The sequence below is a fragment of the Alligator sinensis genome, unplaced genomic scaffold (assembly GCF_000455745.1).
Source record: "Alligator sinensis unplaced genomic scaffold, ASM45574v1 scaffold1227_1, whole genome shotgun sequence".
NCBI classification, from domain to species: Eukaryota; Metazoa; Chordata; order Crocodylia; family Alligatoridae; genus Alligator; species Alligator sinensis.
Window position 1 is genome coordinate 631,275 of NW_005842618.1, and position 27,988 is coordinate 659,262.

The window sequence follows — 27,988 nt, forward strand, 5'->3', positions numbered from 1 at the left end:
AAGTGAAATAAAAGCAATATTCTACTGAGAAGATTATGGTGTTCTGACCCAGCTCAGAGCACCATATTGAATTGAATACACCAATGCCAATTCCCAAAATGGGATGTCAATCTTTGAGAACATTCAAGCATATAAACTGTCCCAACGACACATTTAACATTAAAGCATGAGCTCAAGTACTATAGTAGAACGGAACCTAAAAAATACAGTAGATTAACTGGAATCTATGTATTTAGTGTACCCACCAACAGAACACAAAGCTTAACAATTTTCTGTAACCCTCTAGACTTACTCAATCTTTTCACTATATGTTAAATATTCTCCTCACTTTAATCAAATAGAGAGAACTACTTTCAAAGCAATACAGTCTCTAGAAATAATAAAAGGCTTGTTTTTCAGCTTGAAAATGGTTTTGCTCAGCAAAGCCACAGTCAGTTTCCTCCCCCATCTTCCACACACTTATCTTTATAAATCGTTTAACAAATCTCCTTTGTTGACTAAGAACGAGTTTTATTTCTAAGCTAACTTTGGTGGACTGTCACATAAATTTCACACCCTGAAAATCAGCTGCAATGTTCCTGAAAATAAAATAGCACTAAACCAACCTCTAGCATATCATCAACAAAACTAGATCTCAAATTTATCATTAGGCCAGAGTACAGCATAATATGCCAGTTCTATTTGGAACTGGGTAAACTCAACACTAAATAAAGAGGGGCAGGTATTAGGAGCAGCAAGCGCATTGCTAACCTATAGCCCAATCCTGAAGTGCCATTACAACAAAATGTGATGGGGCATTGCCACATGAGCTAAAGGAGAATTCATAGGGAATCAGCATGAAATAAGCACCTCCTTAAAAACCACTGGCTTCACTTTAATTTAAAACAACAGGTATAAACACCTTGCAGGGGAAGCTTTTTGCCCAAATAGTTGCTGGATCAGGGCCTTTATGCATAAAAGTCTCTTTACCAGTGAAATACATCAATTGTCACTAGGGCTGAATGCAGCAGCTGTTAGAACAGCAGGTGACAAGCAGGAAATGACGATCCCGATACCCACTTCAAATTGCCTGAGCAATTTAGCTAGGCGAAAAGTAATTATCAGCAATGGAAACTGGCCAGTACATCAGTGCTCCCGACCAATCATGAAAAGAGCCTTGGGAATTTTAACAGGACTCAAACGCTTCAGCACCTCAATTCAATTCTCATCTGTATGAAGAGCATCGGGGTGATGCGAGGATACTGGTTACACTCCGATGAAGGACCTTTAAAACCACAGTGAGAAGGAGACTTCTGCGTAAAGTTTAGGACTTTAAAGGAACATTTTTTTAAATAATAAAAGTGACCACTTTTAACAGCTATGTTTAAAATGCTCAAAGGAAAATACTTCTGGAAAATGAGACTATCATGGGCAACAAGATACAGACTAGGAACATAAAAGCCAAGGGAAAAATAGGCAGACAAGGTTCTTTGGGTGAATCCGATATCTTTTATTACACCAACTTAAATAGTTGGAGAACAGTTTTTAAGCAAGCTTTCGGGTTCAAAAACCCTTCGTCAGGCTAAGGAAGTTTCAGCAGTTTCTAAGTAGGACTTTAGACGCCTAAATTAAATTAGATTCGCACCCTACTCATAAGACCTCATCAAACTTTAATGGACCTCCACCAGTTCAGTCAGAAACCCAATTTCCCCAAAAACAGCTTTGGGGAATTTGGCATTTTTAAAGGCAATCGGCACACTTATTTACGTGCAACAAGTACAGACTCAGGAGCCAGAACGCAGGCTGTAGTGGCTGCATGTCTTAACCAAGAAAAATGTTTCAGCTCCATTTGGATTTTACATGGCTTTTACAGTGAAGTTTTTCTGTTTGGGATGTTTTGGCCATTTTAAGGATCTCATTTTGTTGTTGTTGTGTTCTGGGTTTTTCTGTTTGTTAACTGGGAACACTGAAGGGAAGGGTCACTCTGCATTTAAAAAAAATCATGTCTTGATGATGATCGTGATCATAATGATGGTAGTGGCTTTTAAGATAGCACTACCTAGATAAAGAAAAACTAAGAAGCATTATGTTAGGAAGAAGAAATAGAAATGCCCCTCATTTGACTACATGTCCACACTGCAACACATAAAACTCACTGATAAAAGTAGCTAATAATACAAACAAGATATATGTGGGATTAATACCATATCAGCATGCTGAATGCATGCACAGACTACAATGTGATAAGTTCATATTGTGGTAAAAGAGCAGGAGTGACACCTGGCCCCTCAGGAAAGCATCAAACCAGATATAAGTAGCTTCAAGAGCGAAATGATGAAATCAGAGATTAATCTGCTTTAAAAAAATGTAATTACCTTATTTAAACAAAAAAAATCACTAAAATCTCTTGCTTTATAAAGTGCTAATGAATGTTTTTCTTTGCAGGTTGTCTTATCTAAAAATAGAAAGATTAAAAAAAAAAAAGACATTTGCTGCAATTCCTACCCGTTTAATTTACTTTAAAAAAATCAATGCAAATAAGCAACTTTCAAAAAATATATATGTTTTATTGACTAAGAGTTCTTTTGAAGCCAACTACCCTTGTAACATCCCTGCACTGCTCTTATGACTAGGTAACGGATATTATAAAAGGCAAGCAATCTTTAACATTTTTTAAATCGCCCACCTTGTTAAACACAGCAGTACCAGCAGATTGTGTAGGATATTAAATAAAAAAGTATGCCGGGCCAATGTTGTGGCAATGTCAGTGCTGTGCCAGGTACTTTAAAGACATGTAAAAAGGTAAGATCTGGGCCATAAAGAGCTTTTACTACAGTCCAGCTAACCTGACAAAGACCATGCACAGGAGTAAAGTTGTATGTGAACATCTTTGCAGAAGCAGGCCCCTAGATTAAACAGAACTCTTTCATACCGTTACTTCGGCCCCTACCCCTATCCTGTGATGGGATGCAGTGGTGGTACACTGCTTCCCAGCTTGCTCCATCACTAGCCCTAATCTCTTTGCAGTCATCAGGGGTTGCTATTATGGAACCCCAGGGTTCTGCAGGACACGGTTTGAAAAACACTGCCATAAGAGGTAGTACGCTTCCCTCTGCTCCTGTACTGGCATTAGCACAGTGCGGGATTATACCAAAGAATACTTTCCGTGCAGTCTTTTGGAGAAGACTGATGCTGGAGCAGGAATATTCCAACTGACTTCCATCCCAGCATTTAAGATCTCTGAGTGAGATCCATCCGTGTACACAGCCTGAACAAGATGGACAGATGAAACTCAGTTTGTAAAAGGTGGGGGGAACCACACCATAGAGCAGCTGAATTCAAGGAAAATGTTTCCTCTGTTCACTTCCAATTTGCAGGAATTAAACCAAAGCTGCAGGGATTTTCCCCAATTCATTCACTAACTGCAGGCTAGGAGCAGACAAAGTCAGTTGCTATACCAGATCAACTGACACACCCTCCCAGGTAGTAAGTCCCACACCCCTTAAACTGGTATAATTACCATCAGTCTGTACCCTGGGTATTGCAAAGGGAATTAATCACGGGTTGGAGAAATGGACCAACCACCCCATGGACCCACTACAGCTAGATAAGAGTAGATCCAGTAGACCATCCCTCCCTTGGCCCCCTCTGCACCCCCACACCTGGAATGGATATGGAATCCACTGCTGTGATGCACAATGAGTCTGACATCCTGTCAGCAGCCCCAGGATCCCACCAGCATGGGGCTAGATTTTGCAGAAGCAATCCCCTTCATTGGGCTTTTTTAAGAGGCCAGTTTGCTCATGCCAAAACCAGACTCACTTCCTCAGTGTCTTGTGCCGGTGTCTATTATGCTTCCAAAGAAAACACACAGGCATGAGGAGCCTACTCCACTTCTAGGAATTGAAATGTCTGCGTGCAATTAATTCCCATCCTAGCCTGGAAACCCATAAATGCATGTATCTTTGTAACACACCTTCACTTCAGCCTGAAGACTGTCACAAAGGCAGCAAGGAGGAGGAGGAGGAGGACAGTGTCCAAATTTTGCATTTTCAGGGATTCAGGCAGGGTAGAATAGGATTGCACTTCGACACACCAAATGCATCTGCACCACCTTCTCCAGCTTCGCGAGTTTCCTATAAGCAGGTCTCAGGCACATGACTTGGCAGGAGGAGCAACAAGTGAAATTAAAGTATTTAGAACATGATCACATGTTCATATTCCTGTGAAGCTAGCAGAGATCAATTTCCCCTGCAAAACTGCATGCACAACATAAGACCCAATCTGCTACAAATTACCATCTTTGGGCACCTGTCTATACACACAGGTCCTGATCCACCAAGTCCTTGCGGAGCCTTTTGTGTTCACAATATAGGCCTAGCTGAAATCTAGACTCAGCACAATGAAAGCACCTACACAGTTGGTTGTGTGCCAGTCTTCTTGCTGCCATCATTTGCTGGTCAGCGATTCAGACCTGCTCAAGACATATGTAAGATCGCACTTTGTAAGTACAACCCGTTAAATAAAAACAAAAAAAAAAAAATCACACATTTCATAGATGTCCATTAGCTCAGCGTAAGCATTAAACATTTATAACAATTTATTAATTATTTTGCCAAGGTTTCCAAGAACAATCTACTGACACATTCTCCATCAAGGAAACCTGGCTTAAAGGTTGACACATCTGAAACCAGGCCCCTTCGTTGTTGTCTTCTCAAAACAAGGTTCCTAAAATTATCTGTAATCAGTGCTGAAAAATTTGTGCTGTGGCCTGGGATTATCAAAAGAGACTAATGCAGTTAAGGCTAGAATTCAACAACAGTAGGTGCCAAATCACCTTGAGATTCTTTGAAAATCCCAGCAGGCAAAACAAGAATGAGTGGATGTAACAGGTTTTTACACGTTTGGACACATTTGCAATAGACTTCTGACACTTTGACTCTTTATTGCAAGCCCATATCTCTACTGTGATTTAATTCACTGCCTGTGCTCATGAACTAGTAAAATTTGGGTTTGAGAAAAGTAAGAGATCATTTATACTGAGTCTGCTGTAAAAATCACTCCCACCAACAGACTTTAAAATATTACCAGTCTGCCAGGGCTGCTATGATTAAACAATTATCTTTCATGACACATTCTACAAGCACCAATTTGCTTTGATATACATCTAAATGCCATACTTTTCTGAAAAAAACATGAAATTTACAAATGAGTAAATCCCTATTGTTTTACATGGAAGTACAAGATTACACTGACAATTAAGTCAAAGAGCTGAATTAGAATGCATTTCAATCTTTTCAAGACTACTATTGTTTAAATGGTCCTTACATCAAACATGCTTTACGGTGGTGTCATAACACTGACTACTGCACATCTATTCACTTGGGTATTGCTGATCAATCTTCAGAGAAGTTCTACTCACCCATTACATTGGACTATGCATCAACAGGCCTTAATGGTAACAAAAAAAAAAAAAAAAGAAAAGAAAAGAAAAAGAAAAAGAAAATGGGCTGGCTGGGAGATGCGGAGCAATACTAGAGACTAGTTAACAGTCACATTCTTTTAATGAAAAGATTCCAGCTCCAAAGTAACTTCACCCTGATCAAAGCTATTAAGCATGCTCACAAAGGCTAGGTACAGACAGTCAAAAAGCCCGGGGCTGAATCAATTCAGTCTTTGCAGATTAGTTTAGTGAACAGATGAAATTGAAACAGAAGTGAACAGACATTTACCTGTGATTCAGAAAATGCAACCACATGCCTGCAGTGGCTCAGGCCAGAAGCCTGGGGGTGCTATTGTACAGTTCTCTGGTTGTGTGTTCACTTCCTTTTCCTGCTGCCCCCAAGGTCTCTGGGGTTTGCAGTCCAGAATTACAGCAGCAGGACTCTGCAGGGTTGCTCATCACTTCTTCCTGTTTCCAGGTGCCTCTGGGATTTGTAGTCCACAGCTGCAGCCAGCAGTAAATGTGAGTGGGGGGGGAAGGGGTGTTTAACCTCCCTCCCTGGCCCCAGCCCCCAGCCAGGGTTTGCCTGGGGGGAGGGCAGTCCCTCCCCGTAGACTGGGCAGCATCCCTAGGTGGGCTTGCCCCCCCTCTACTCCTTTGTCAGCCAGCCCTCACTGCTCCAGCTAGGGAGCAGAAGCGCAGAGTCAGCCCTGCTCTCTGCAGAAGACAGCCCAGCCCAGCCCAAAGCTGAAAAGCATGCTGGGAGACTGATTTAACTTGAACCAGGGGACAGATGCTTCATAAACTGATTTGACCCAAAACAGTCAAGTATAATATTACATTCAACCAGGTTTATCTTAAACCAGCTTCAGCCATTTTCAAACTGGTTTATGTGCACTGAACTTCTATTCCGTTACGGGTGTAAACAAGTTTCTGATCACTTAGAGCAGTTTATGTGTAACTTCTGTCCCTAGCCAAAAAGGAATGCACAACCCTGTATGGAAAACAGTTCTGGAACTCAGCAGCAACATAAAGGGCTCCAAACACCTCTCCGTAGTAAATCCTGCAATCCCGAATGGGACTCTTGCCCAAGGAAGAAATGCAGTATTTGGCTACGAAGGACAGATCCTGTCAGGTCAATGAGGCTCCTGTGTTGCCATCCAGACTTTGCTCAGCAGCTACTCTAGTTTACTGAGGACAGTGTATGTTCACAGAGCTTTCCACTAGTATATGTGGGTGACCTGTGTGCTGTTCAGAACAGTATGCAATACAGCTTCTAGGGGAAGGCTGTGTGTGCTGCTAGGTGAATGCAGAGCTCTTTTATTATTACTTTAACACCGTTCTCTTCATGTTAGAGCGGAGAACACTCCATGCAGGGTCCTCTCTGTAGGCTCAAGGCCTGAGTCGTTACAGGCTGCAAAGAATCCAGCACAAGCTAATAGTCAGTCGTTTGCAACCCCCGCACCAATGGATCTTTAAAGCTAGGGTTTTTTTCTCATTTGTACCAGTATAAAACAAAATAGCACTACTTAGTTCAGCGTGTGCAGACATGAAAACCTAGCCTTTAGTCACACAACTTCAGCATAGTGTGGCAAATCCTTTCTAGACACAGGGATGGATTCTCCTGGGAAAGTTAAACATTTTGCCAAAGAAAGTAGAAAACAATTAGCCAAGATCTGCCATCAGTAGCGTCAGAATAACTGAGAGCAGAATTTAGCCTGATCCAGAAACCAACAAATCCAATCCAAATAAGCTACACTGATGGGTTTACATTCTCTGCCTTCCTGGGGATTTCTCTTCTCCCAGGAATGATCTATTTTACTGATTTTTTTTTGTCTGTTAAAGAGTCCACGTTTCTCTGTTCCGTCTGCTTTCGATATACATTAATGCCTCAGTTCCTGTGGTCTGCCTGAAACAGACTTCCTCGGTTTTGCTTGTTGTGCCTTGGTTTCAATTATGCATTCACTCATTGAAATGAAAGAATAAATCAGCCCTGGAAACGCTCTGTCAACTCATCTTTCTTGAAATGTCAAATGAAAAAATTCAATGGACCAGATAAGTACTTTTTATAGAATTCACCAAGTCAGAGCTGCTCAGTATTTGTTTAAAGACTAAAAACAAAAAGCCTAACAGTTAAAGATGTTCAATCATTATACAGATTGGAACATTATGCAATGCCCTGCATACTTGAACAATCCCAAAGCAAGTCTGCACAGCATTTGTTCCGGCACCATTTTCACTTTATAGGTATAAATTATTACATTCCAAAACAGAATGAGATTTTGTTCTCTTTCGCTTAGCTGCCATGATCAATCTTTCCTTTGTTAAGTGCTACGATTAAAAACATACGTGTGTAGGACCTCATCACTCAGGCCCTGGCCAGTGTTCAGCTAAAGGCGCTTTGGGACCCGATTGCAATCCCAACAACAGCACTTCCTATCATGCTACATGTGCATGGCAGGATCTGCAATTATGGGATCAGAGACCAGATCCACATCACATTGCTGGTGCAGGGAAAGCCTAGGATCAGGATCCTGGGCTCCCTCTGCATGGCAATTGGGAAGCAAATCAACTGAACTCCGCTCCTGGGACTCTGATGCAACCCCAAGGTTGGGAGTACAGATCAGCTGACTGCCCTCCTAGCCCCCACAACACAGCAGAGCCCTTGACTCCAGCTGTGCCCCAGAACCTAGACACCCAAATCAGCTGCCATTCCCAGCTGCAGAAGTGCAAGCTCCAATGTACCCCAGAGCCTGGGAGCAGCAGTTCATTGGGACTCCCAGCCTTGGGGACACACGGGAGCTCTTTACTTCAATGTGCCCCAGAGGCTAGGAGCAGCAATCAGACTGGGGAGCACATGGGAGTGAAGGGCTTCCATGCACTCCCCTAGCTGGGAGCCCTGATCAGCCTGGCCACACGTGCAAGTGAAGGTGGGATGGGAATCAGCCACAAAGTTAATTATACATTTTTTGTGTAATAACTTTGCAGCTTATTCCTTGTTTTATTACACCATTAATTGCGTTAACATGTAGTCATGTTGTCAGTGTAACATTCGCGAGTGGCCCCAGAGTCACAAAGGCTGCTTGCAGGCATTAAAAAAAAAGCCAAAAAACGTGCTTTACCAGAAGAAGCAGTGTGTTACTTCAACCTGGTTCTGCAGCATCTATAAAGACTGGGTGCTTCAACAGGGCTTTTTGGTGGTTTTAGCTAAAGCCAATTCAATCGGCTATTAGATAAAAGTGCCAAAAAAGCCCCACTAAAATGCCCAATCTTTACAGGCACTGCAGAGCTGGGTTGAAATAACATGCTGCCTCTTCCAGGCATGCATGGGACTCAGTGTGGGACCATGCTAAGTAAAGCACCATTGGGGTGGGGGGGATTTACATCTAGAAGCACCCAAAGTGTTTTTCCAAAGTACATTAGCAGCACTAGTTTGCAGCTAAAAAATAAAAAGTGACCTGCCCAAGATCACACTGCATATCAGTGTCAGAAAACCAAGGCCAAGCCCTGTAAGGATGGGGGATAATTTCCAACTCATCAATTCCTGGAAATGAGCATGACACACCAGACAGAGCACTAGTCTGGGACTAAGAAAGTGTGTGTTAATTTTATTCCTAGTTGCTCACTGACCTTGGATAGGTTACGTTACCCTCCCCAAGCCTGTTTCTGGAATTTATCAAATGGAGATAGTTCTTGCCTCCTTTATACAACTCTTTAAGCTGGAGAGCCCTAAGTATATTCCTTAACTGACACAGAGGAAAAAAAAATAAAAAATTGGCAGGAGATAAGCAAGCGAGAAACCATTTAGCAGGAAGTGATTTTTATTTTCACATCTCTAGGTATCCCAGCAGTGAGCCACATGACAGGGTTTTGAGTATGAACTATATTTACAAACCTTCCCGTCTCTGCACATGAGTCAAGAAACAGATTGGGATAGAAAAGGTAAGATGTGCTTCCCTCAGAAGCCCAAAAATTTGTTAAAGATGCACTCCTTCCTTCCTCTGCTGCATTCCTTGCTGAAAGAAGGTGAAGTATTTCAGAGAAAATAATTTAACATAAAACACTGTACCTTTAGTATTCATCATGTTGCATCTCAAAATGATTACATCAATAAATGTTGTCAGCAAAAACATTAAAACTAGCACACAGCTGTTGGGGGGAGTTACTTTACAGTGCATGAGGCGCAGATTTTTCAAAATTTATAGTGACACAAAATTGATTACTGATTTCAACATCTGTTGCAAATTTTACATTTTATATTCCCCTTCAAATGTCACTTGGCTTAAACCCATCAGAGCAGGCTTTCCAAACCGGTGAACTGAGAGCCCTACCCTCTACCAGCAACCACATAAAATCATCACCCTGCACACCAAATATCTTGTGACCATAAAAATAATAATTATCAGCATATATTACGTAATATGACATTAGTGCTAAAGCACTGCTAAGACTTTGCTTGGAACATATTTACACATTACATCTGTAATCACTCTGAAGCCAAGGATAGCTCAGAAGCAATCATTAGATTAAAAAGTCGAGCAAAGTAAACAGTACCAGATGCAAGGCTAAAGAAATCTCAAAATCAGGAGGTTGGCAACTCTATGCACCCAGTATATATGAGAAGCTTCTTGCATAAAAGCAGTATCGCACATGCAGAGTTAGCAGGTGACAAACTGAGATTTCACAACAGTTCCACACTGCCAGACCCCTTTTGCAGGCACGAGGTGCTAGAAGTGCAATCTCTGAATGGGACTCCATTCTCTTTGCAGCCTTGGAGTGTTGTAAGCAAGGGTTCAAGTTCAAGTGCATTACTTCCCAGCTTAGGCAAAGTTAAGAACGATCTTTTGCAACGGAAGTCAATTTGTTTTGCTACATCTCATCTACTGAAGACCAAACTTTCCTCCAATGAAATTCCAATTAAACTTGAAAGGGGGGGAGATAAATTAAGATTTTATCAGAGAACTAAAACCAAAGAACTTACAACACACAGGAGAATGCAACTCAAAACAAAAATAGGAAAGCGCCAGGAGTGCCTTAGCTTTTGTGACCCTTCTGCAAGGACAAGATCATGTCCTGCTTTGTCATCAATTCATGCAGTGACATAACATTACATTAACCTAAGGGGTGGTTTTTTTGTATAGTTTCCATCTGTTTAAAAGAACACTGGCACCTGACCCTGAAAGTTAAAGCAGTTCAGTAATGCCGATTTAATGCCTGGCAGAACAGCAAGTTCTTTGAGGTACCATGTGCCGAGCAGATTGGACAGGATTTATCATGATTAAGTCAAAGAGATACAGAAGGAAGAGGTGGTCCCACGATGAGGCAAAAGAGTGTTCACAATATTGACTTTTCCCTAATACTCCTGTACTCAAGTTCACTGATTTCGTTTGAGCCAAATGAGCTCATTAAAATTTTTTTGCATTAATTTCTCAAGCAAAAGGGAAAACCCGCCAAAAAGAAACACATGCACAGACTAACACCACAGGGTGAACGATGCCTCCCAAGGTTAGAGCTTGGAATATTTATCCTTTAAAGTTTTTAAGAGCATGTTAGCTGGACACTTGGCTGGGTTTGTTTAGTCAGGGATGCTCCCGCCTTGACCGGGGGTTGGACTGGCTGACTTCCTAATGTCACTTCCAACCCTGCTTTTCTATAACCTGATTCTCTACCGGTCACTACTTTGCCAGCTTTTCTCCAAAATTAATGGACTCTTGTGTACAAATGTAAAAGCCTTTTAAAACAAGAAATATTCCTTCTAAAGGCAAATACAATATTGTGCCATTATGCAGCCCAAAGCAGTCGACCAACTACTACCCCTATCCTTTATGGAACTGCCACACGGTTTTCACAGTCAAAGCCGAGCAGACAAGGATATTAGGTTTTTAATAGCCACCAACTTCCAAGCCCTTTCCTAGTAAAATTAGTGAAAATAAAGTTCATACTGTCAAAAATGTTAAAGGCTGAAAGGGATCATTAGATCATCTATTCTAACTCCGGTGTAACACAAGCCATAGAATTTCACCTTGTTACTCCTATACTGAGCCTGATAAATTGTGTTTAATTATAACATATCTTCCAGGAAGGCATCTAGTCCTGCCATAAAGACTCCAAGACAGAGAACGCACCACTTCCCTTACTGATTTGTTCCAGTGGTTAATGACCTCACCACTAATCTTATGCCTTTTTTTGTAATCAGAATTTGTTTGGCTTTAATTTCCAGCCATTGGCTCTTGTTATCCATTTTTATCACCAAGCTAAAGAGCCCTTTTAATACCATGTATTTTTTCCCCAGTGAAAGCTGAACCACCTGAAGGCAAGTCAGACAATTTCAGGTTAAGTTATTGGCTCTGGAAGGAAGAGGGGGCGAGTCAGCCTTCTGGATGCTTCAAACACAATGCCTGAAGAAGCACGTTTTAAATTGCCCATTAGTTTAGCCACTTAGCTGACATCCTGCCCTGCCTTCTCATTGATGAACAGCACTGAAGACATGTGCTGAATATATCTTTGGACCCAAAACAAATGAAGTTTCCAAGAGCTCAGCAGCGACCAGTAATCAAGAGCCACAGACCTCTTGTCTAACAGCTCTCAGAATGAAGAATTCAGCAGAGAGATCATCTGCACAAGGATTACTTGCAAGTACCTTTTGCCCTCTGCAAATTGCAAATGGCTTCTTCCATATCAAATGAGCGAGAACCCACCACTTGTAATAGGGAGCGATAGTTCACTGGATAAATGTCCTGGTAGCCAGCCACTTGCTTGTTGCGTATTGGTAATAATCCATAAAATTCACCCACTTGATTCCAAGAGCTTTGCCCATTTAGGCAAAATGGGAAAGCCCATCAAGTGAGTAGGATGAAGATTGTTCTTTTCTCAGAAGAGACCTTATCACTAGCAGTCTTAGAGCCTTAATTGAGAAGTTATGCCTTTTCCATCTTGAGAAAGGATGAGAAAATTCATTCCTAGGAATCCATTAAAACAATCCAGTGCTGAAGTGAAGGATAACACTTGACATCACCCTGACTTTCCTGGTTCCATGTCTCTTTAAAAAGCAGCATTTTGGGACTGAGACCCTCTCTCACCGGAAGTATAACCAAGACCAGTCACAGTAGTGCCCTAATCTTAGCAGGTCCCCTTACATATTACTGTGATGCTAACAACAAGTTCGAACACAAGCACAAAAATGGAGAGGCAGAATGTAGAAACAGATCTCAAAAACACAAAAAAGAACAAAAAAATAAGAGCAAGTACAAGAAGGCATATCACTTCAGATGGTAGAAGTTGTTTTGTAGCTGAGAAAATGAAAACCCATCAGAGCCTCTTAATAGAAATGACCTCACATCAACTACAATACACCAATCTATCCGAGTCCCAGAGGAATTGTATAAAATATGACAGCCGAATTCAAGGTGCAAAACTTGGGACTTTTGTTTGCTGACATACAGCCTTGCTTCCCCCCCCAGCACAATGCCTTACCACGTCCCTATCCAAACATCTCTATTGTAATACAAACCATATTTCTCAAGAATATCAGCAGCTGCATCAGCTTTCACCACACTTAATTCATCAGAGTCCTATGAAACGGTGCTTAATCTCCCACTTGAACATCAAACAATGCGCTTAGAGGGAAACCTGAAAGGTTCTCCTTTTTGGAAGCAGCTGAAAAGATTTATTAGGTCCCTGCTACAACCATAACCATTTGTAAAAATTAAGAGCACCTAAAAATCCCCAAATTTCTTTATAGCTTTTGACCTGTCTGTATATTTGCCATGGTATCGCATGCAAAGAGACCACACTGCTAGAAAGGTCTATTGTAGGCTACTGTTAATTGGCTTCTTCCTCATCAATGTTAAAAGAACACCCCAAAGCAGCTGTCACGGAGGAAAAATGCCCCTACCCATCTGGCTGTTCTGTTTCCACTTCACCTTGACCAAAAGGTATTTTTAGCTCTACGGACATATCTGCCAATATATTCACCTTCTTTCTTTTGGAGGGACAATTTCTGACAACCAGTAGAATGTACCTTATACAGCCAAGGTTGAGGGGAAGAACTCAGGCAGCCAAAGTCAGGTTTCCAAATATATCAACATTTTTCTCACGTGCTCGTTCTCTCTCTCTCTTTTTATTTCTTGTCATGTTAGGTCTGGTTCTCAGATCCTGGCCCTGTTAGGTCTGGCCCCCCCCCAGAGCCACATCCCGATTCCATTGGTCATTGGCTTCAATTATCCCAGGATTCAGCCCCTAATTAAACAAGAAGATCCCACATACTAATGACACTGGCATGCATTTGCAGGACGGAGCGTTTGGGCACCTGCATTGAAATCAATGGGCCTCGTCGTGTAAGTAAATCTGGAAGGACTTGGCCCAAATGCTATTATCTCAGAAAGCAGCACAGATTATTCTTCAAATCAAACACTCTCCAGTCTGCTCAGTCCCGGCAAATAGCATGTTACATTGCGCCAGAAATGTGAACAAAAGCAATTTTTTGGTGCGGCGCACAGCATCGGTCAATAAATAGCTGGAAAATCTGTATGCAATATGCCGATCTTGCAAATTTGCACGTTAGGTCAGTAAGGCTCAGTCAGGAAAATGGGATGAATCTGCAGCTGGCACAAGCTACCTCACCGCATAGACCTCAGCCTGTCCTAAAGAAAATATTCAAGCAGAGGGCCCAAAGAGGCATCCCAACAGCCAGCAAGTATGATACCCATCACTGGCAGCTCCAGTCCTGCCAGATGTGCTCAGTCATACACCTCAGTATGGAAGCATCCAATGCATCTAGACTTTAACTTGCTTCACAGACCTAAGTTCCTGGGAAAGCTTTGGAAACAACTGCTAGCACCACATGTTTTGATGGCCTCTCCCAAGCTACTTCCCATGTCCTATGGGTCTTTCTCCAACCATCTTGCTTTGCTCAGAAGTGGTTTCAGGAGGGACTTGCCTGCCCTGTGCTTTGAATAATAATGCATTCTGTTCTTGGCACACAGGATGACTATTTATTCCCACACAGAACCCCTCTGAAGTTTTTTGTTAAACTAGGCTAACTAGCAATCATAATGCCACAGACTGCAAAGAACAAGGATACAAGCTTTAGCTCCCAGCTCTCTGTTGAGTCCCTCCATCTCCCAACCTCCTCCCAAGAAAAGGGGAGAAAGACTTGGTACCTTTTCAGCCAAGGCCTTTAAACTGTCGAGAAACCTTTGCCAGAAATCCTTGAAGAGGGGACGGTCGATTTTCTTCAGGCTATCTTTGGTGCTGGCATCCACGCTGACATACAGTTGTGTTACTGGCTCAAGGTTTCTTGGTAATAAAAAGGAACAAAGAAATCGTTATTTTTCAGACATTATAGCTAACTGGATTTATGGTTTCTTACAGAAGGGCCCCTAAGATATTATCTCTCTGAGCAAGCTGCTATGCCGAACTCTGCTCTACTACAAGAAGCAAAGCACAACATCATAGTACTTTTGGTGCGAAGTTCAGCAGCAGATCTTTACCCTTCAATGGAGTCTGAACAACCACAAGAGAAAAAAACCCAGAAGAGACCTCCAACAAATAACTTGTGCAAAGTACAACGTAACAAACTGCTGACGACTCAAATTATACTTTAATGACCTCTCCCCAAAAAAGGAGCATCTTCTTTTTTTCAAGTACAGTTGTAAAACATTAATTAAGAAATGTCTTCCTAAGTGGCCCAATCAAAGGAGAAAATGTCTGTGGTTCTGCAGGAAGCATTTAGAAGTCTTTGCTTCATACTGGAACATTTGCAGTCCAAAAGCCTTAAAACATGTCCTGTCCTGCCAGGAGGCAGTCCTATTTGGCAGTCCTATGCTATTCAATGGAGGTCACCCAACAAGGTGCTGACAGGTAGATCTGTAAGGCTCTAGGACTGTAAGCAGCATGCAAACAGGGAAAAACACAGCAGTAAAAATAGTGGTAAGGATGTGCTCACGGTCCTTCAGAAAGGACCTGGCAAAATTGCACAGCAAAACCTGTAAAAGAGTTTAGAAATTTTGCACAGGCATGACTATAAACAGCCTTATAGTGAGACCAGAGACCTACCAGAATACAAAGAACAGTGACTGTAAAACTGAGTGACCAGGTGTCTTTCTCTTCCCTATTCTGTATTAGTCCAAGTCTCTACCACATGCTGCTGGAGGAGACTTGGATACTGCCCCAATAAGTGACTATATCAGGGGTTCTCAACCTTTTTGGACTTGAGGTACCCCTCACTGGATTCAAGATACCCCCTCCATAACTTGTGAATTGAGTCATACCCCATTTCAAAAACTAATTTTTATATTACAATGCTTACCTCCTTGCAGAGAGGCTTGGGCATTAGGGTGGGGAATCCTTCAGGCAGAGGCAAGCCTAAGCCTGTGCTTATCTGCTTAATTTATCTGTTTATCTCCTCACACCTTGAGGCACCCTTCAAAGGATCTGGTAGTACCCCATAGCCCTCACTGAGAATCACTGGTCTATATCAATGGCAGTTTAACAAAGACAAAGAGGTCATTATAATTACTGTAGCTGCTATTTGTCCAAAGTCAAAAGACAACAGCTTGTCTATCTGCAGAAAAGCATATTAAGATGCATCTTTTCTAAAACTGAAGGCACATCAGCTGTTTACACTACAAGCTGACTTCTCAAAGTTTTAACCTATTCAGCTTAAGAGCCTGTGATTGATTTCATCCATGTCATAAACTCCAAGGCTGCCAGAGAGTGATGTGGGCATGTACACACGTAATTGTGGGGCAAGAGTACAATAAATAATGCTATATCCAAGGATATAGCCAAGGAATAAAACAGGACATTGAGAACAACAGGCAAAACAAACCAGAATTTTCACGGGCTCTTTAAAAGCAGGAGAAATAACCGAAGCAAGGGAATTTTCACATTCGTTAACACTCTGGGGTATGGAGGGGATGGAGGTGGGAAGACAGGATTGTTGAGAGTTAAGATGCACATCTATCAAACACTGAGTAAACAAAAAACGTCTCTATCCGGTAGCCTTCAAGATGAAGTGACGGCTTCAAACTGTTATTATCTGTGGTTCTTAATGGTTTATAGAGAAATATTACAGAATAACCTTCTGCAAAGGCTGCTTGTGAAGGCTGCTAATGAGTAGGCTACAGTGCAAGTACCTTTTAAAAAATCCTTCCTACAAGTGTCCATCATGCCTGCTAACCAAAACCCCAAAGAAAAAAAATGAAATATGAGAAAAATCGTCTGGAATGAGACCACAGCAGAGCTGTCAATGGTCAACAAATGCAATTACTTGATACAGACATGCAAACAACTTCTCCAATCATATTTCTAGATGCATGCACAGATCATTAAATGGGAAATAAATCCAGTATTTTAGGTGAAAAATTGAACAGTTTCATTAATGAGGTGCTGTGAGCTGGCAGTCCAAGCAGCGATCTCCTAAATGGGCAAGCATCCTAGATACAAATGGATTGTTACCAAAGCAGAGCCAGGGTACTCTGAATGTTGCCCTTTGCCTAATTAAAAGAAGAGGTTGTATTGAGCATGTAGCTACGGTCTTCCAGAGTGGTAGCTGCCAAATTAATCTCTTCTCAAAAGAGGCCAAATCCTGCCCTTCTTCCACAGCTGCTGAAGACAGTCAAGAGCCAGCAGAATCAGTACAGTTAGACTATAAGACAGCAGAGACTGTACTAAGAGAGGATGGTCAAGAATTCCTGCACCATACTGTGTCATCTGGGCCACACCATCTGCCAAAGACATGGTGGAGCTCAAAACTGTGAGGGTATGCATGCTTATTGTTCTCCCCTACCAAGGAGAGGGCATCAACTGCGAGAGCTACTGCAGTCACAACCACAACCCAGCCAAGGAAGACAGACTTCACAGAGGCATTCCCAGCACAAGGCCTGCATAGTCACGCTGTAGATGCTGCTTCCAAAATGCAGTCCCAAGACAAGGATTTTTACCAGTTTTTGTTTCACTTTTCCCCATTGTACCCACACAAGACAGAACTTTTGATGCTTAGACAAGTGCATCCGTGTCTGTGAGACCAGGTTCAGAATTCAAGGTGTTCAGCTGTTACAAGACAAATTCAGGCACAGTCACAGCCCGAGGGTGCAGCATGACTCAGAGTAATGAGTTGGGTTAGCTGATAAGCACATCAGGAAGCAGCACCGTGAGATGGCAATGTGGGATCCTGACACGGATTTAATGGTTAAATATGGTAGGCAGCTTGGTCCACAGCTAAAAAAATAATTTAGTATTATCATTAGCTGAACATGCGTAGCATTTATTCACAACTAGTGACTGGATCCAAGAAATTTAAAAATGGACAGCAGCAATAACATCCCTCTTGCCTTCATAAAAGTGTATGCGTCTGAAAGCAAATCTTACTAATGCCGGCTTTGGATTGTGCCACTAGTAGTCACTGGTCCAATTGTCCAGTTTACATGCCAAGTTCTGATTTTGCTACTTAGGGGTCACTAGGAATTGATTTTTAACTCTAGTTTCTTCTTGGTTGACAACTATTGAGTTAAGCTCACCCTACAATACTTTGTAATGCCTTACACCAGAAATTCCTTTGCCTTGACTGATCAAAGATCAGCTGCAATTCTTTGAGAGTGAATCTATAGTTTTATTCATTTATTTAAAATATATCACCAAAATGTAGCCTAGGTTCTCTTTTATCAATTTTATTTTTAGTTTCTGGAAGAAGTTTCTGTCTATCAGGCACATAATACATGGTTTGAAAAGTAACTTGATTACACAATTGCCCAATCATTTGGAATGGCTTTGAGTACCATAATTACTAACTCAAAAATTTGTGGGGCTCTCGCTCCCTCCTGATTCAGATCAAAAAGGGAAGGGGTAGGAAGGAACGCACCATATCAGAAACCATGAATACGTAAATGCATCCAGCTGAAATAAGAGACCAGGAACAAGACAAACCAAACTTGTCCCTTGTGTAACTCCCTGACTTTGCTTGAGCAACACCAAGGAGGAACTGGAGTCCACACTCTTAATTAATCATTGTTAATTATTACACTACACAACCAATTAATACAATGCAATTGTATTAATACAATACTTCCCAGGCACCCCAGCTGTTACAGAAGACAGGGGGCAAGCTCTAACAATGTTTGTACTTTGTTCGAATTTGTTATTAAAAAGGTATCAAGCATACTTAAAAATAAGTCAATACATACACACATACTTTGCATTTGCCCATAGCCTGTATTCTCAGTGTCTTAAAATGCCTCTCACACATTAATGCTCACAACTCCTTCCGTGAGACAGGTTGTAAATTATTAATTCCTATGTTGCAGATAGAGACATGAAAACAAATACTGAGCAACTGGCCAAGGTCATACATGAAGCAAATGAGCTAAGTAGTTCTGACGAGTTCTAACTCCTGCTCTACTCATGAACCATATTCCTTTTAGACTCCTGGATTCCCAAATGCAAAATACAGCCCGTCTTTCACTCCCCCCTAAAATTCACAATTACAAAACAGCCCTCCCCAGCAGCCTGTACTAAGAATGTTTGGTGCAACTGTATGTATTCGCTTCTAAATAATCACACTGGAGTAAAGAGGTACAGAAAACAAAATCAAGCTGTGAAGGAGGAAGAAGATAAGAATAGCAGGGAGACCTAGACAGATCTATTGTTGTGGTGTCATGGGTTTCCATCTCCACACAAGCACAAAACAGATCTTTAGAATAAGCCAAAATGCCTTTGAGAGACACACATTGTATTACACTCACCTAATCTCCTCTGGGAACTGTGCATTTGTAACCAGGAAACTAGAGATGTGGTGACCGTGCAACAATTTTAAAAATCTGTTGATTTCGGGGTACATAATTGGCTCTCCAACCAGAGAGAGGGCACAGTGCTTTGCTACCATTGCTTCTTCAAAGCGATCTGCTTTTACACCTGGCACTCCTGGGGGAAGAAAGAAGAGAACAAATAAGCAAGTGAGAAAGAAAGAACCTTAACACAAAATTCTGCACTGATAGCATATCTTAAATATTTTTTGGGAAGAGAGATCACGTATGGACTAAATGTACTGACCATTACAAGGAAGAAGGCTGGTTAATTCTAAAACCAGAAAGACAACACAACACCTCCCAGTAACAGGCTACCAACTTGTAAGCAGTCCTTCTGCACCTTCTTTCGTATCAGAGACCAAACAAGCAGCTGCTTCCTACCTCTAATTTTACCTACTAAAAATCTCATCAAGATTTATTTGTCATTAGGAAACAATGGGCCAGATCCACAGCCAATGTCAATCAACACAGCTCCGCTCAAGTTAACAGAGTGAATGTAGCACTTTTAGTCCTTAAATATGCAATCCAGATTCATGCTAGTTATGTGCGGGTGAATAACTTTCTATTCTACCCAGTAACATCCCCCTTCCCCCCTTGTGAAATGATTTAATCTGTTCTGCGGATGTCATTTTACATTCACTGGATGTGCCTTGATACACCTGAATAAGATCCTAAGTAATAAGGGGGAAAAAAATAAAATGAGAGAGAGCAAGCATGAGCACTAGTTTTGAAACCTGGTCCTCAACTCACCTTGTGTTGCTTAGACACAGCAGCTTAAATGGTACAGAAAATTACCTGCTCTGCCGCAATGCCAAGATAAAAAGGTGTTCTGAGGATACAGCCCCAGCCTTAAATAGAGAAGGAGGTTTGTAAACAGAACCAGGGAGTTTGATGCATATTAAGCAAGCAAGAGTTGCACACAGGCAGGTGACAGCTCTAATCTTTGTTCTCTAGGGACACTACAGGACTAAAAATGGGAATATTAACCAACTAGGAAGGAGGATCCCGGCTATTCAATAGTAGCATCAGCAATTGGGGATGTGTTGCAATTGTTTGACCAGCATGAATTATATGCTATATAGAAGTTAACTAGGCTTCCCCCTTCACGCTGCACCAATACTATAATACAAGGCAGTATTAAGAACCTTGTGTAAACACATAAGCATCAAGGTAAGTGACCTCTCTCTCGTGTCCTCTCCACTCATACCACTAGGATTTCCCACTCCAGCCGAGATCTCGCTTTCCTAATCCAGGACTGTCACATCTACGATACCTGCTCTTCTATTTTTGAGTTATGTTTCTATTGTGCATGTGCCCTTGTGAAGGGCACAGGGATTTACTAGTCAGTACCAAGAAAAAATATCCATCAAATAAACTATCCTACACCTGTCTACTTTACTTCCCAATCAATGAGATCTCTCTCCATCAGTTACACTAATGGAGAATTATATGGCATTAATTAATGTCGTTGGGCTTCAAAACTGTACAAAGCAGGACAACAGCATAGAGATGGAGATGGAGAGGGTTTCATTTTTAAGCATGCACACACAAAAAAATACCTGCATACAAATGAACTGACTGCAAAGGGAAAACCCAAATAATTCTGCATCCTTTTATTGAATAGCTCCTTTTCCAAGAGTAAATGGGATCAATAACGAATTAGATGAATAAGACAAGTTCGCCATTTCCTCTGGGATGTGGAGGCAAGTATGTGCGCACACAAAAGATAGAATTAAAAACCAACTGTAAGGCTATGCACAGTGTGAACTTACAGTACACCACCTATTCGACAATAACTGCTTGTTTGCACAATGAGAAGTAAACTTTTTCTTTGCATTTATTGTGTGGCAGGAATCTACACACAGGCAGTTACTCAGAGGAACTGACTTGCTATCGTAACTTCAGGTAGCTATAGCTTAAGATAGGGCTGTCCAAATTTTAAGCAGCCAGGGGGCTGCATGCCCTGCTGTGTCCTCAGGGCTACACACTGATGGCTAGAAAATGGTATTTAGAGGTTTGCTTTTGGGAATTGGCTTATAGGCAATATATATACACACACATGAGAACAACAGTCCAGGGCGGCAGCAAGGGTTAATTCATTTCTAAAGGCCTGGTCACACAGTCACACAATTCTCACAGAGTGTCTAACACAACAAGGCTAACGGATATACACATAGCCTGGGAAATAGTGGGCATATACCACACTGTTCCATAGCATAACAAGGTGAAACCAGTTCACAAGGCCCAAGAGAGTGGGGGCCTGAGGTTCTGGTTTTGAGGGAACAGACCAAATTAGGAGAAGGCCTGGAAAACCCAAATTAGGATGCATGTATGTAATGGGTTTGTGACGCAAAGGAATATGCTGATACAACAGAACGTGGACAGTATGACGACCACAGAGAGACCAATCCACAACAGCCACGGATGAAGAGTCATCAGGAGGGGAAAAGAACACAAAAACAGAGATTTTAGAGCAATGAAGGGTCCCCCATCCCAGAAAAGGGTTCCCTGACAAAGGGTCCCCGAGATGGAAACCCGAGGTACCATGGACAGAAGGCATACCACCAGCCCATCTCATCCACCAAACTGGGGAGGGGGAGGAGCGCCTTGGCCTCTAACCTCCAGACTGCTGACATATGAAGTTCAAGAGAGAACCTCAGAGTGAAGGTCATGTCCTGGCGAGACATATCTCGACTCTGATGACAGCTCTAGGATTGGTAGCTATAGAACTGCTTGTATTATTCTTTTCTGTTATCACCGTGTATCAATACATTTGCCTATCATCGAATGGAAAGGCTGTGGTTAGTCTGAGGGCTTGGGTCCACCCAGAACAAGGCCTCTGGGTCATAAATCTAGTGCTAATACACACAACATTGCCTACAACCCCAAACCCCTTCCCCCCAACCCCACACACACTGCACCACCATGTACACCCCCGCCGCGCCCCACACCCAGCCCCCTTTCCTTACCCCAAAATGCAGTCCCAAGACAAGGATTTTTACCAGTTTTTGTTTCACTTTTCCCCATTGTACCCACACAAGACAGAACTTTTGATGCTTAGACAAGTGCATCCGTGTCTGTGAGACCAGGTTCAGAATTCAAGGTGTTCAGCTGTTACAAGACAAATTCAGGCACAGTCACAGCCCGAGGGTGCAGCATGACTCAGAGTAATGAGTTGGGTTAGCTGATAAGCACATCAGGAAGCAGCACCGTGAGATGGCAATGTGGGATCCTGACACGGATTTAATGGTTAAATATGGTAGGCAGCTTGGTCCACAGCTAAAAAAATAATTTAGTATTATCATTAGCTGAACATGCGTAGCATTTATTCACAACTAGTGACTGGATCCAAGAAATTTAAAAATGGACAGCAGCAATAACATCCCTCTTGCCTTCATAAAAGTGTATGCGTCTGAAAGCAAATCTTACTAATGCCGGCTTTGGATTGTGCCACTAGTAGTCACTGGTCCAATTGTCCAGTTTACATGCCAAGTTCTGATTTTGCTACTTAGGGGTCACTAGGAATTGATTTTTAACTCTAGTTTCTTCTTGGTTGACAACTATTGAGTTAAGCTCACCCTACAATACTTTGTAATGCCTTACACCAGAAATTCCTTTGCCTTGACTGATCAAAGATCAGCTGCAATTCTTTGAGAGTGAATCTATAGTTTTATTCATTTATTTAAAATATATCACCAAAATGTAGCCTAGGTTCTCTTTTATCAATTTTATTTTTAGTTTCTGGAAGAAGTTTCTGTCTATCAGGCACATAATACATGGTTTGAAAAGTAACTTGATTACACAATTGCCCAATCATTTGGAATGGCTTTGAGTACCATAATTACTAACTCAAAAATTTGTGGGGCTCTCGCTCCCTCCTGATTCAGATCAAAAAGGGAAGGGGTAGGAAGGAACGCACCATATCAGAAACCATGAATACGTAAATGCATCCAGCTGAAATAAGAGACCAGGAACAAGACAAACCAAACTTGTCCCTTGTGTAACTCCCTGACTTTGCTTGAGCAACACCAAGGAGGAACTGGAGTCCACACTCTTAATTAATCATTGTTAATTATTACACTACACAACCAATTAATACAATGCAATTGTATTAATACAATACTTCCCAGGCACCCCAGCTGTTACAGAAGACAGGGGGCAAGCTCTAACAATGTTTGTACTTTGTTCGAATTTGTTATTAAAAAGGTATCAAGCATACTTAAAAATAAGTCAATACATACACACATACTTTGCATTTGCCCATAGCCTGTATTCTCAGTGTCTTAAAATGCCTCTCACACATTAATGCTCACAACTCCTTCCGTGAGACAGGTTGTAAATTATTAATTCCTATGTTGCAGATAGAGACATGAAAACAAATACTGAGCAACTGGCCAAGGTCATACATGAAGCAAATGAGCTAAGTAGTTCTGACGAGTTCTAACTCCTGCTCTACTCATGAACCATATTCCTTTTAGACTCCTGGATTCCCAAATGCAAAATACAGCCCGTCTTTCACTCCCCCCTAAAATTCACAAGGACAAAACAGACCTCCCCAGCAGCCTGTACTAAGAATGTTTGGTGCAACTGTATGTATTCGCTTCTAAATAATCACACTGGAGTAAAGAGGTACAGAAAACAAAATCAAGCTGTGAAGGAGGAAGAAGATAAGAATAGCAGGGAGACCTAGACAGATCTATTGTTGTGGTGTCATGGGTTTCCATCTCCACACAAGCACAAAACAGATCTTTAGAATAAGCCAAAATGCCTTTGAGAGACACACATTGTATTACACTCACCTAATCTCCTCTGGGAACTGTGCATTTGTAACCAGGAAACTAGAGATGTGGTGACCGTGCAACAATTTTAAAAATCTGTTGATTTCGGGGTACATAATTGGCTCTCCAACCAGAGAGAGGGCACAGTGCTTTGCTACCATTGCTTCTTCAAAGCGATCTGCTTTTACACCTGGCACTCCTGGGGGAAGAAAGAAGAGAACAAATAAGCAAGTGAGAAAGAAAGAACCTTAACACAAAATTCTGCACTGATAGCATATCTTAAATATTTTTTGGGAAGAGAGATCACGTATGGACTAAATGTACTGACCATTACAAGGAAGAAGGCTGGTTAATTCTAAAACCAGAAAGACAACACAACACCTCCCAGTAACAGGCTACCAACTTGTAAGCAGTCCTTCTGCACCTTCTTTCGTATCAGAGACCAAACAAGCAGCTGCTTCCTACCTCTAATTTTACCTACTAAAAATCTCATCAAGATTTATTTGTCATTAGGAAACAATGGGCCAGATCCACAGCCAATGTCAATCAACACAGCTCCGCTCAAGTTAACAGAGTGAATGTAGCACTTTTAGTCCTTAAATATGCAATCCAGATTCATGCTAGTTATGTGCGGGTGAATAACTTTCTATTCTACCCAGTAACATCCCCCTTCCCCCCTTGTGAAATGATTTAATCTGTTCTGCGGATGTCATTTTACATTCACTGGATGTGCCTTGATACACCTGAATAAGATCCTAAGTAATAAGGGGGAAAAAAATAAAATGAGAGAGAGCAAGCATGAGCACTAGTTTTGAAACCTGGTCCTCAACTCACCTTGTGTTGCTTAGACACAGCAGCTTAAATGGTACAGAAAATTACCTGCTCTGCCGCAATGCCAAGATAAAAAGGTGTTCTGAGGATACAGCCCCAGCCTTAAATAGAGAAGGAGGTTTGTAAACAGAACCAGGGAGTTTGATGCATATTAAGCAAGCAAGAGTTGCACACAGGCAGGTGACAGCTCTAATCTTTGTTCTCTAGGGACACTACAGGACTAAAAATGGGAATATTAACCAACTAGGAAGGAGGATCCCGGCTATTCAATAGTAGCATCAGCAATTGGGGATGTGTTGCAATTGTTTGACCAGCATGAATTATATGCTATATAGAAGTTAACTAGGCTTCCCCCTTCACGCTGCACCAATACTATAATACAAGGCAGTATTAAGAACCTTGTGTAAACACATAAGCATCAAGGTAAGTGACCTCTCTCTCGTGTCCTCTCCACTCATACCACTAGGATTTCCCACTCCAGCCGAGATCTCGCTTTCCTAATCCAGGACTGTCACATCTACGATACCTGCTCTTCTATTTTTGAGTTATGTTTCTATTGTGCATGTGCCCTTGTGAAGGGCACAGGGATTTACTAGTCAGTACCAAGAAAAAATATCCATCAAATAAACTATCCTACACCTGTCTACTTTACTTCCCAATCAATGAGATCTCTCTCCATCAGTTACACTAATGGAGAATTATATGGCATTAATTAATGTCGTTGGGCTTCAAAACTGTACAAAGCAGGACAACAGCATAGAGATGGAGATGGAGAGGGTTTCATTTTTAAGCATGCACACACAAAAAAATACCTGCATACAAATGAACTGACTGCAAAGGGAAAACCCAAATAATTCTGCATCCTTTTATTGAATAGCTCCTTTTCCAAGAGTAAATGGGATCAATAACGAATTAGATGAATAAGACAAGTTCGCCATTTCCTCTGGGATGTGGAGGCAAGTATGTGCGCACACAAAAGATAGAATTAAAAACCAACTGTAAGGCTATGCACAGTGTGAACTTACAGTACACCACCTATTCGACAATAACTGCTTGTTTGCACAATGAGAAGTAAACTTTTTCTTTGCATTTATTGTGTGGCAGGAATCTACACACAGGCAGTTACTCAGAGGAACTGACTTGCTATCGTAACTTCAGGTAGCTATAGCTTAAGATAGGGCTGTCCAAATTTTAAGCAGCCAGGGGGCTGCATGCCCTGCTGTGTCCTCAGGGCTACACACTGATGGCTAGAAAATGGTATTTAGAGGTTTGCTTTTGGGAATTGGCTTATAGGCAATATATATACACACACATGAGAACAACAGTCCAGGGCGGCAGCAAGGGTTAATTCATTTCTAAAGGCCTGGTCACACAGTCACACAATTCTCACAGAGTGTCTAACACAACAAGGCTAACGGATATACACATAGCCTGGGAAATAGTGGGCATATACCACACTGTTCCATAGCATAACAAGGTGAAACCAGTTCACAAGGCCCAAGAGAGTGGGGGCCTGAGGTTCTGGTTTTGAGGGAACAGACCAAATTAGGAGAAGGCCTGGAAAACCCAAATTAGGATGCATGTATGTAATGGGTTTGTGACGCAAAGGAATATGCTGATACAACAGAACGTGGACAGTATGACGACCACAGAGAGACCAATCCACAACAGCCACGGATGAAGAGTCATCAGGAGGGGAAAAGAACACAAAAACAGAGATTTTAGAGCAATGAAGGGTCCCCCATCCCAGAAAAGGGTTCCCTGACAAAGGGTCCCCGAGATGGAAACCCGAGGTACCATGGACAGAAGGCATACCACCAGCCCATCTCATCCACCAAACTGGGGAGGGGGAGGAGCGCCTTGGCCTCTAACCTCCAGACTGCTGACATATGAAGTTCAAGAGAGAACCTCAGAGTGAAGGTCATGTCCTGGCGAGACATATCTCGACTCTGATGACAGCTCTAGGATTGGTAGCTATAGAACTGCTTGTATTATTCTTTTCTGTTATCACCGTGTATCAATACATTTGCCTATCATCGAATGGAAAGGCTGTGGTTAGTCTGAGGGCTTGGGTCCACCCAGAACAAGGCCTCTGGGTCATAAATCTAGTGCTAATACACACAACATTGCCTACAACCCCAAACCCCTTCCCCCCAACCCCACACACACTGCACCACCATGTACACCCCCGCCGCGCCACACACCCAGGCACCTTTCCTTACCCTATGCTCCCCAGCCATGTGCTCTCCTGCAGCATCACGCCTCAGGCACCCCAGGTGCAGACTCCCCCAGCACTGTAAGCTGCAACATGCTGCACCACCCCATCCTGCCACCTGGAGAGAGAGCCAGAAGAGGGAGCTGGAGCCCCCAGCTGTGGGGAGCAGGAGACAGATGGGCGCCTGGGTGCTACTATTTAACTCCTTGCAGGCATCATGCAGCCCGCAGGCCACCAGTTGGACTGCCCCGAGTTAAGATATTATGAGATATCAGATGCCAAAATGCAAATTAATTCAAACAATAAATTGCAATGTAATCTGAATAACATCGCGTAATTTGAATGCCCCATTGATTCTCAGGTTACAGCACACTAGAAAGGCTTATTCCACTGTAGCTTTAATATTCTAGGTCCACTCTGTCTTGTGGGGGTGTCTATCCTCAAACACCTTTACTAGCAGCTGTAGTGCCCAGTAGGGTAACTTGACTGAAGTCACGAGTTATCCTGTGGCACTCCACAGCAAGCCAGATAGATGTAAAAATCTACAGTCGAGTTGTCATCTGTCTTCTCCGCAAATTGCTCCTCCCTAAACCACAAAGCAATCTAGCTTCTCACACTGCTTAAACCTTGCTCTCTTTTAATCTATCATAATTAAATCCAATGTACTATTTGTGGACATGCTGATGGACTTCTTGTGGCACTGCACAGCTGTGTGCTCTGCCCTGAGGCACTTATGATCCAGACGGAGAACAACTCAGACTCAGCACCACATAAGGGAGCTGGATCCTCCAAGGTGCCATGCACCTTTCAGCTTCCAGTGGCTCCACGTTCTTTTAACCTAGTTTCTTCTTCGTTCATGCTCTCCTCTTCTCTAGGCACTTTAAGGAACAGCTATATAAAATTCACAGTGCAAGTTAAGCCAGTCACTGGGCTTGTT

General features: G+C 42.1%; 1 protein-coding gene across 1 annotated transcript in view; it reads right to left on the bottom strand.

Annotated features, from left to right (window-relative positions):
* TYW1 (tRNA-yW synthesizing protein 1 homolog) overlaps positions 1–27,988 on the bottom strand; it is a 144,203-nt gene that overhangs the window by 49,622 nt on the left and 66,593 nt on the right. Inside the window, exons 12-13 of the mRNA XM_025215033.1 lie at positions 24,027–24,204; positions 14,584–14,719 (exon numbers count right to left, since the gene is read on the bottom strand). Coding sequence (XP_025070818.1) covers positions 14,584–14,719; positions 24,027–24,204 — 314 coding nt within the window. The remainder of the gene's footprint in view (positions 1–14,583; positions 14,720–24,026; positions 24,205–27,988) is intronic.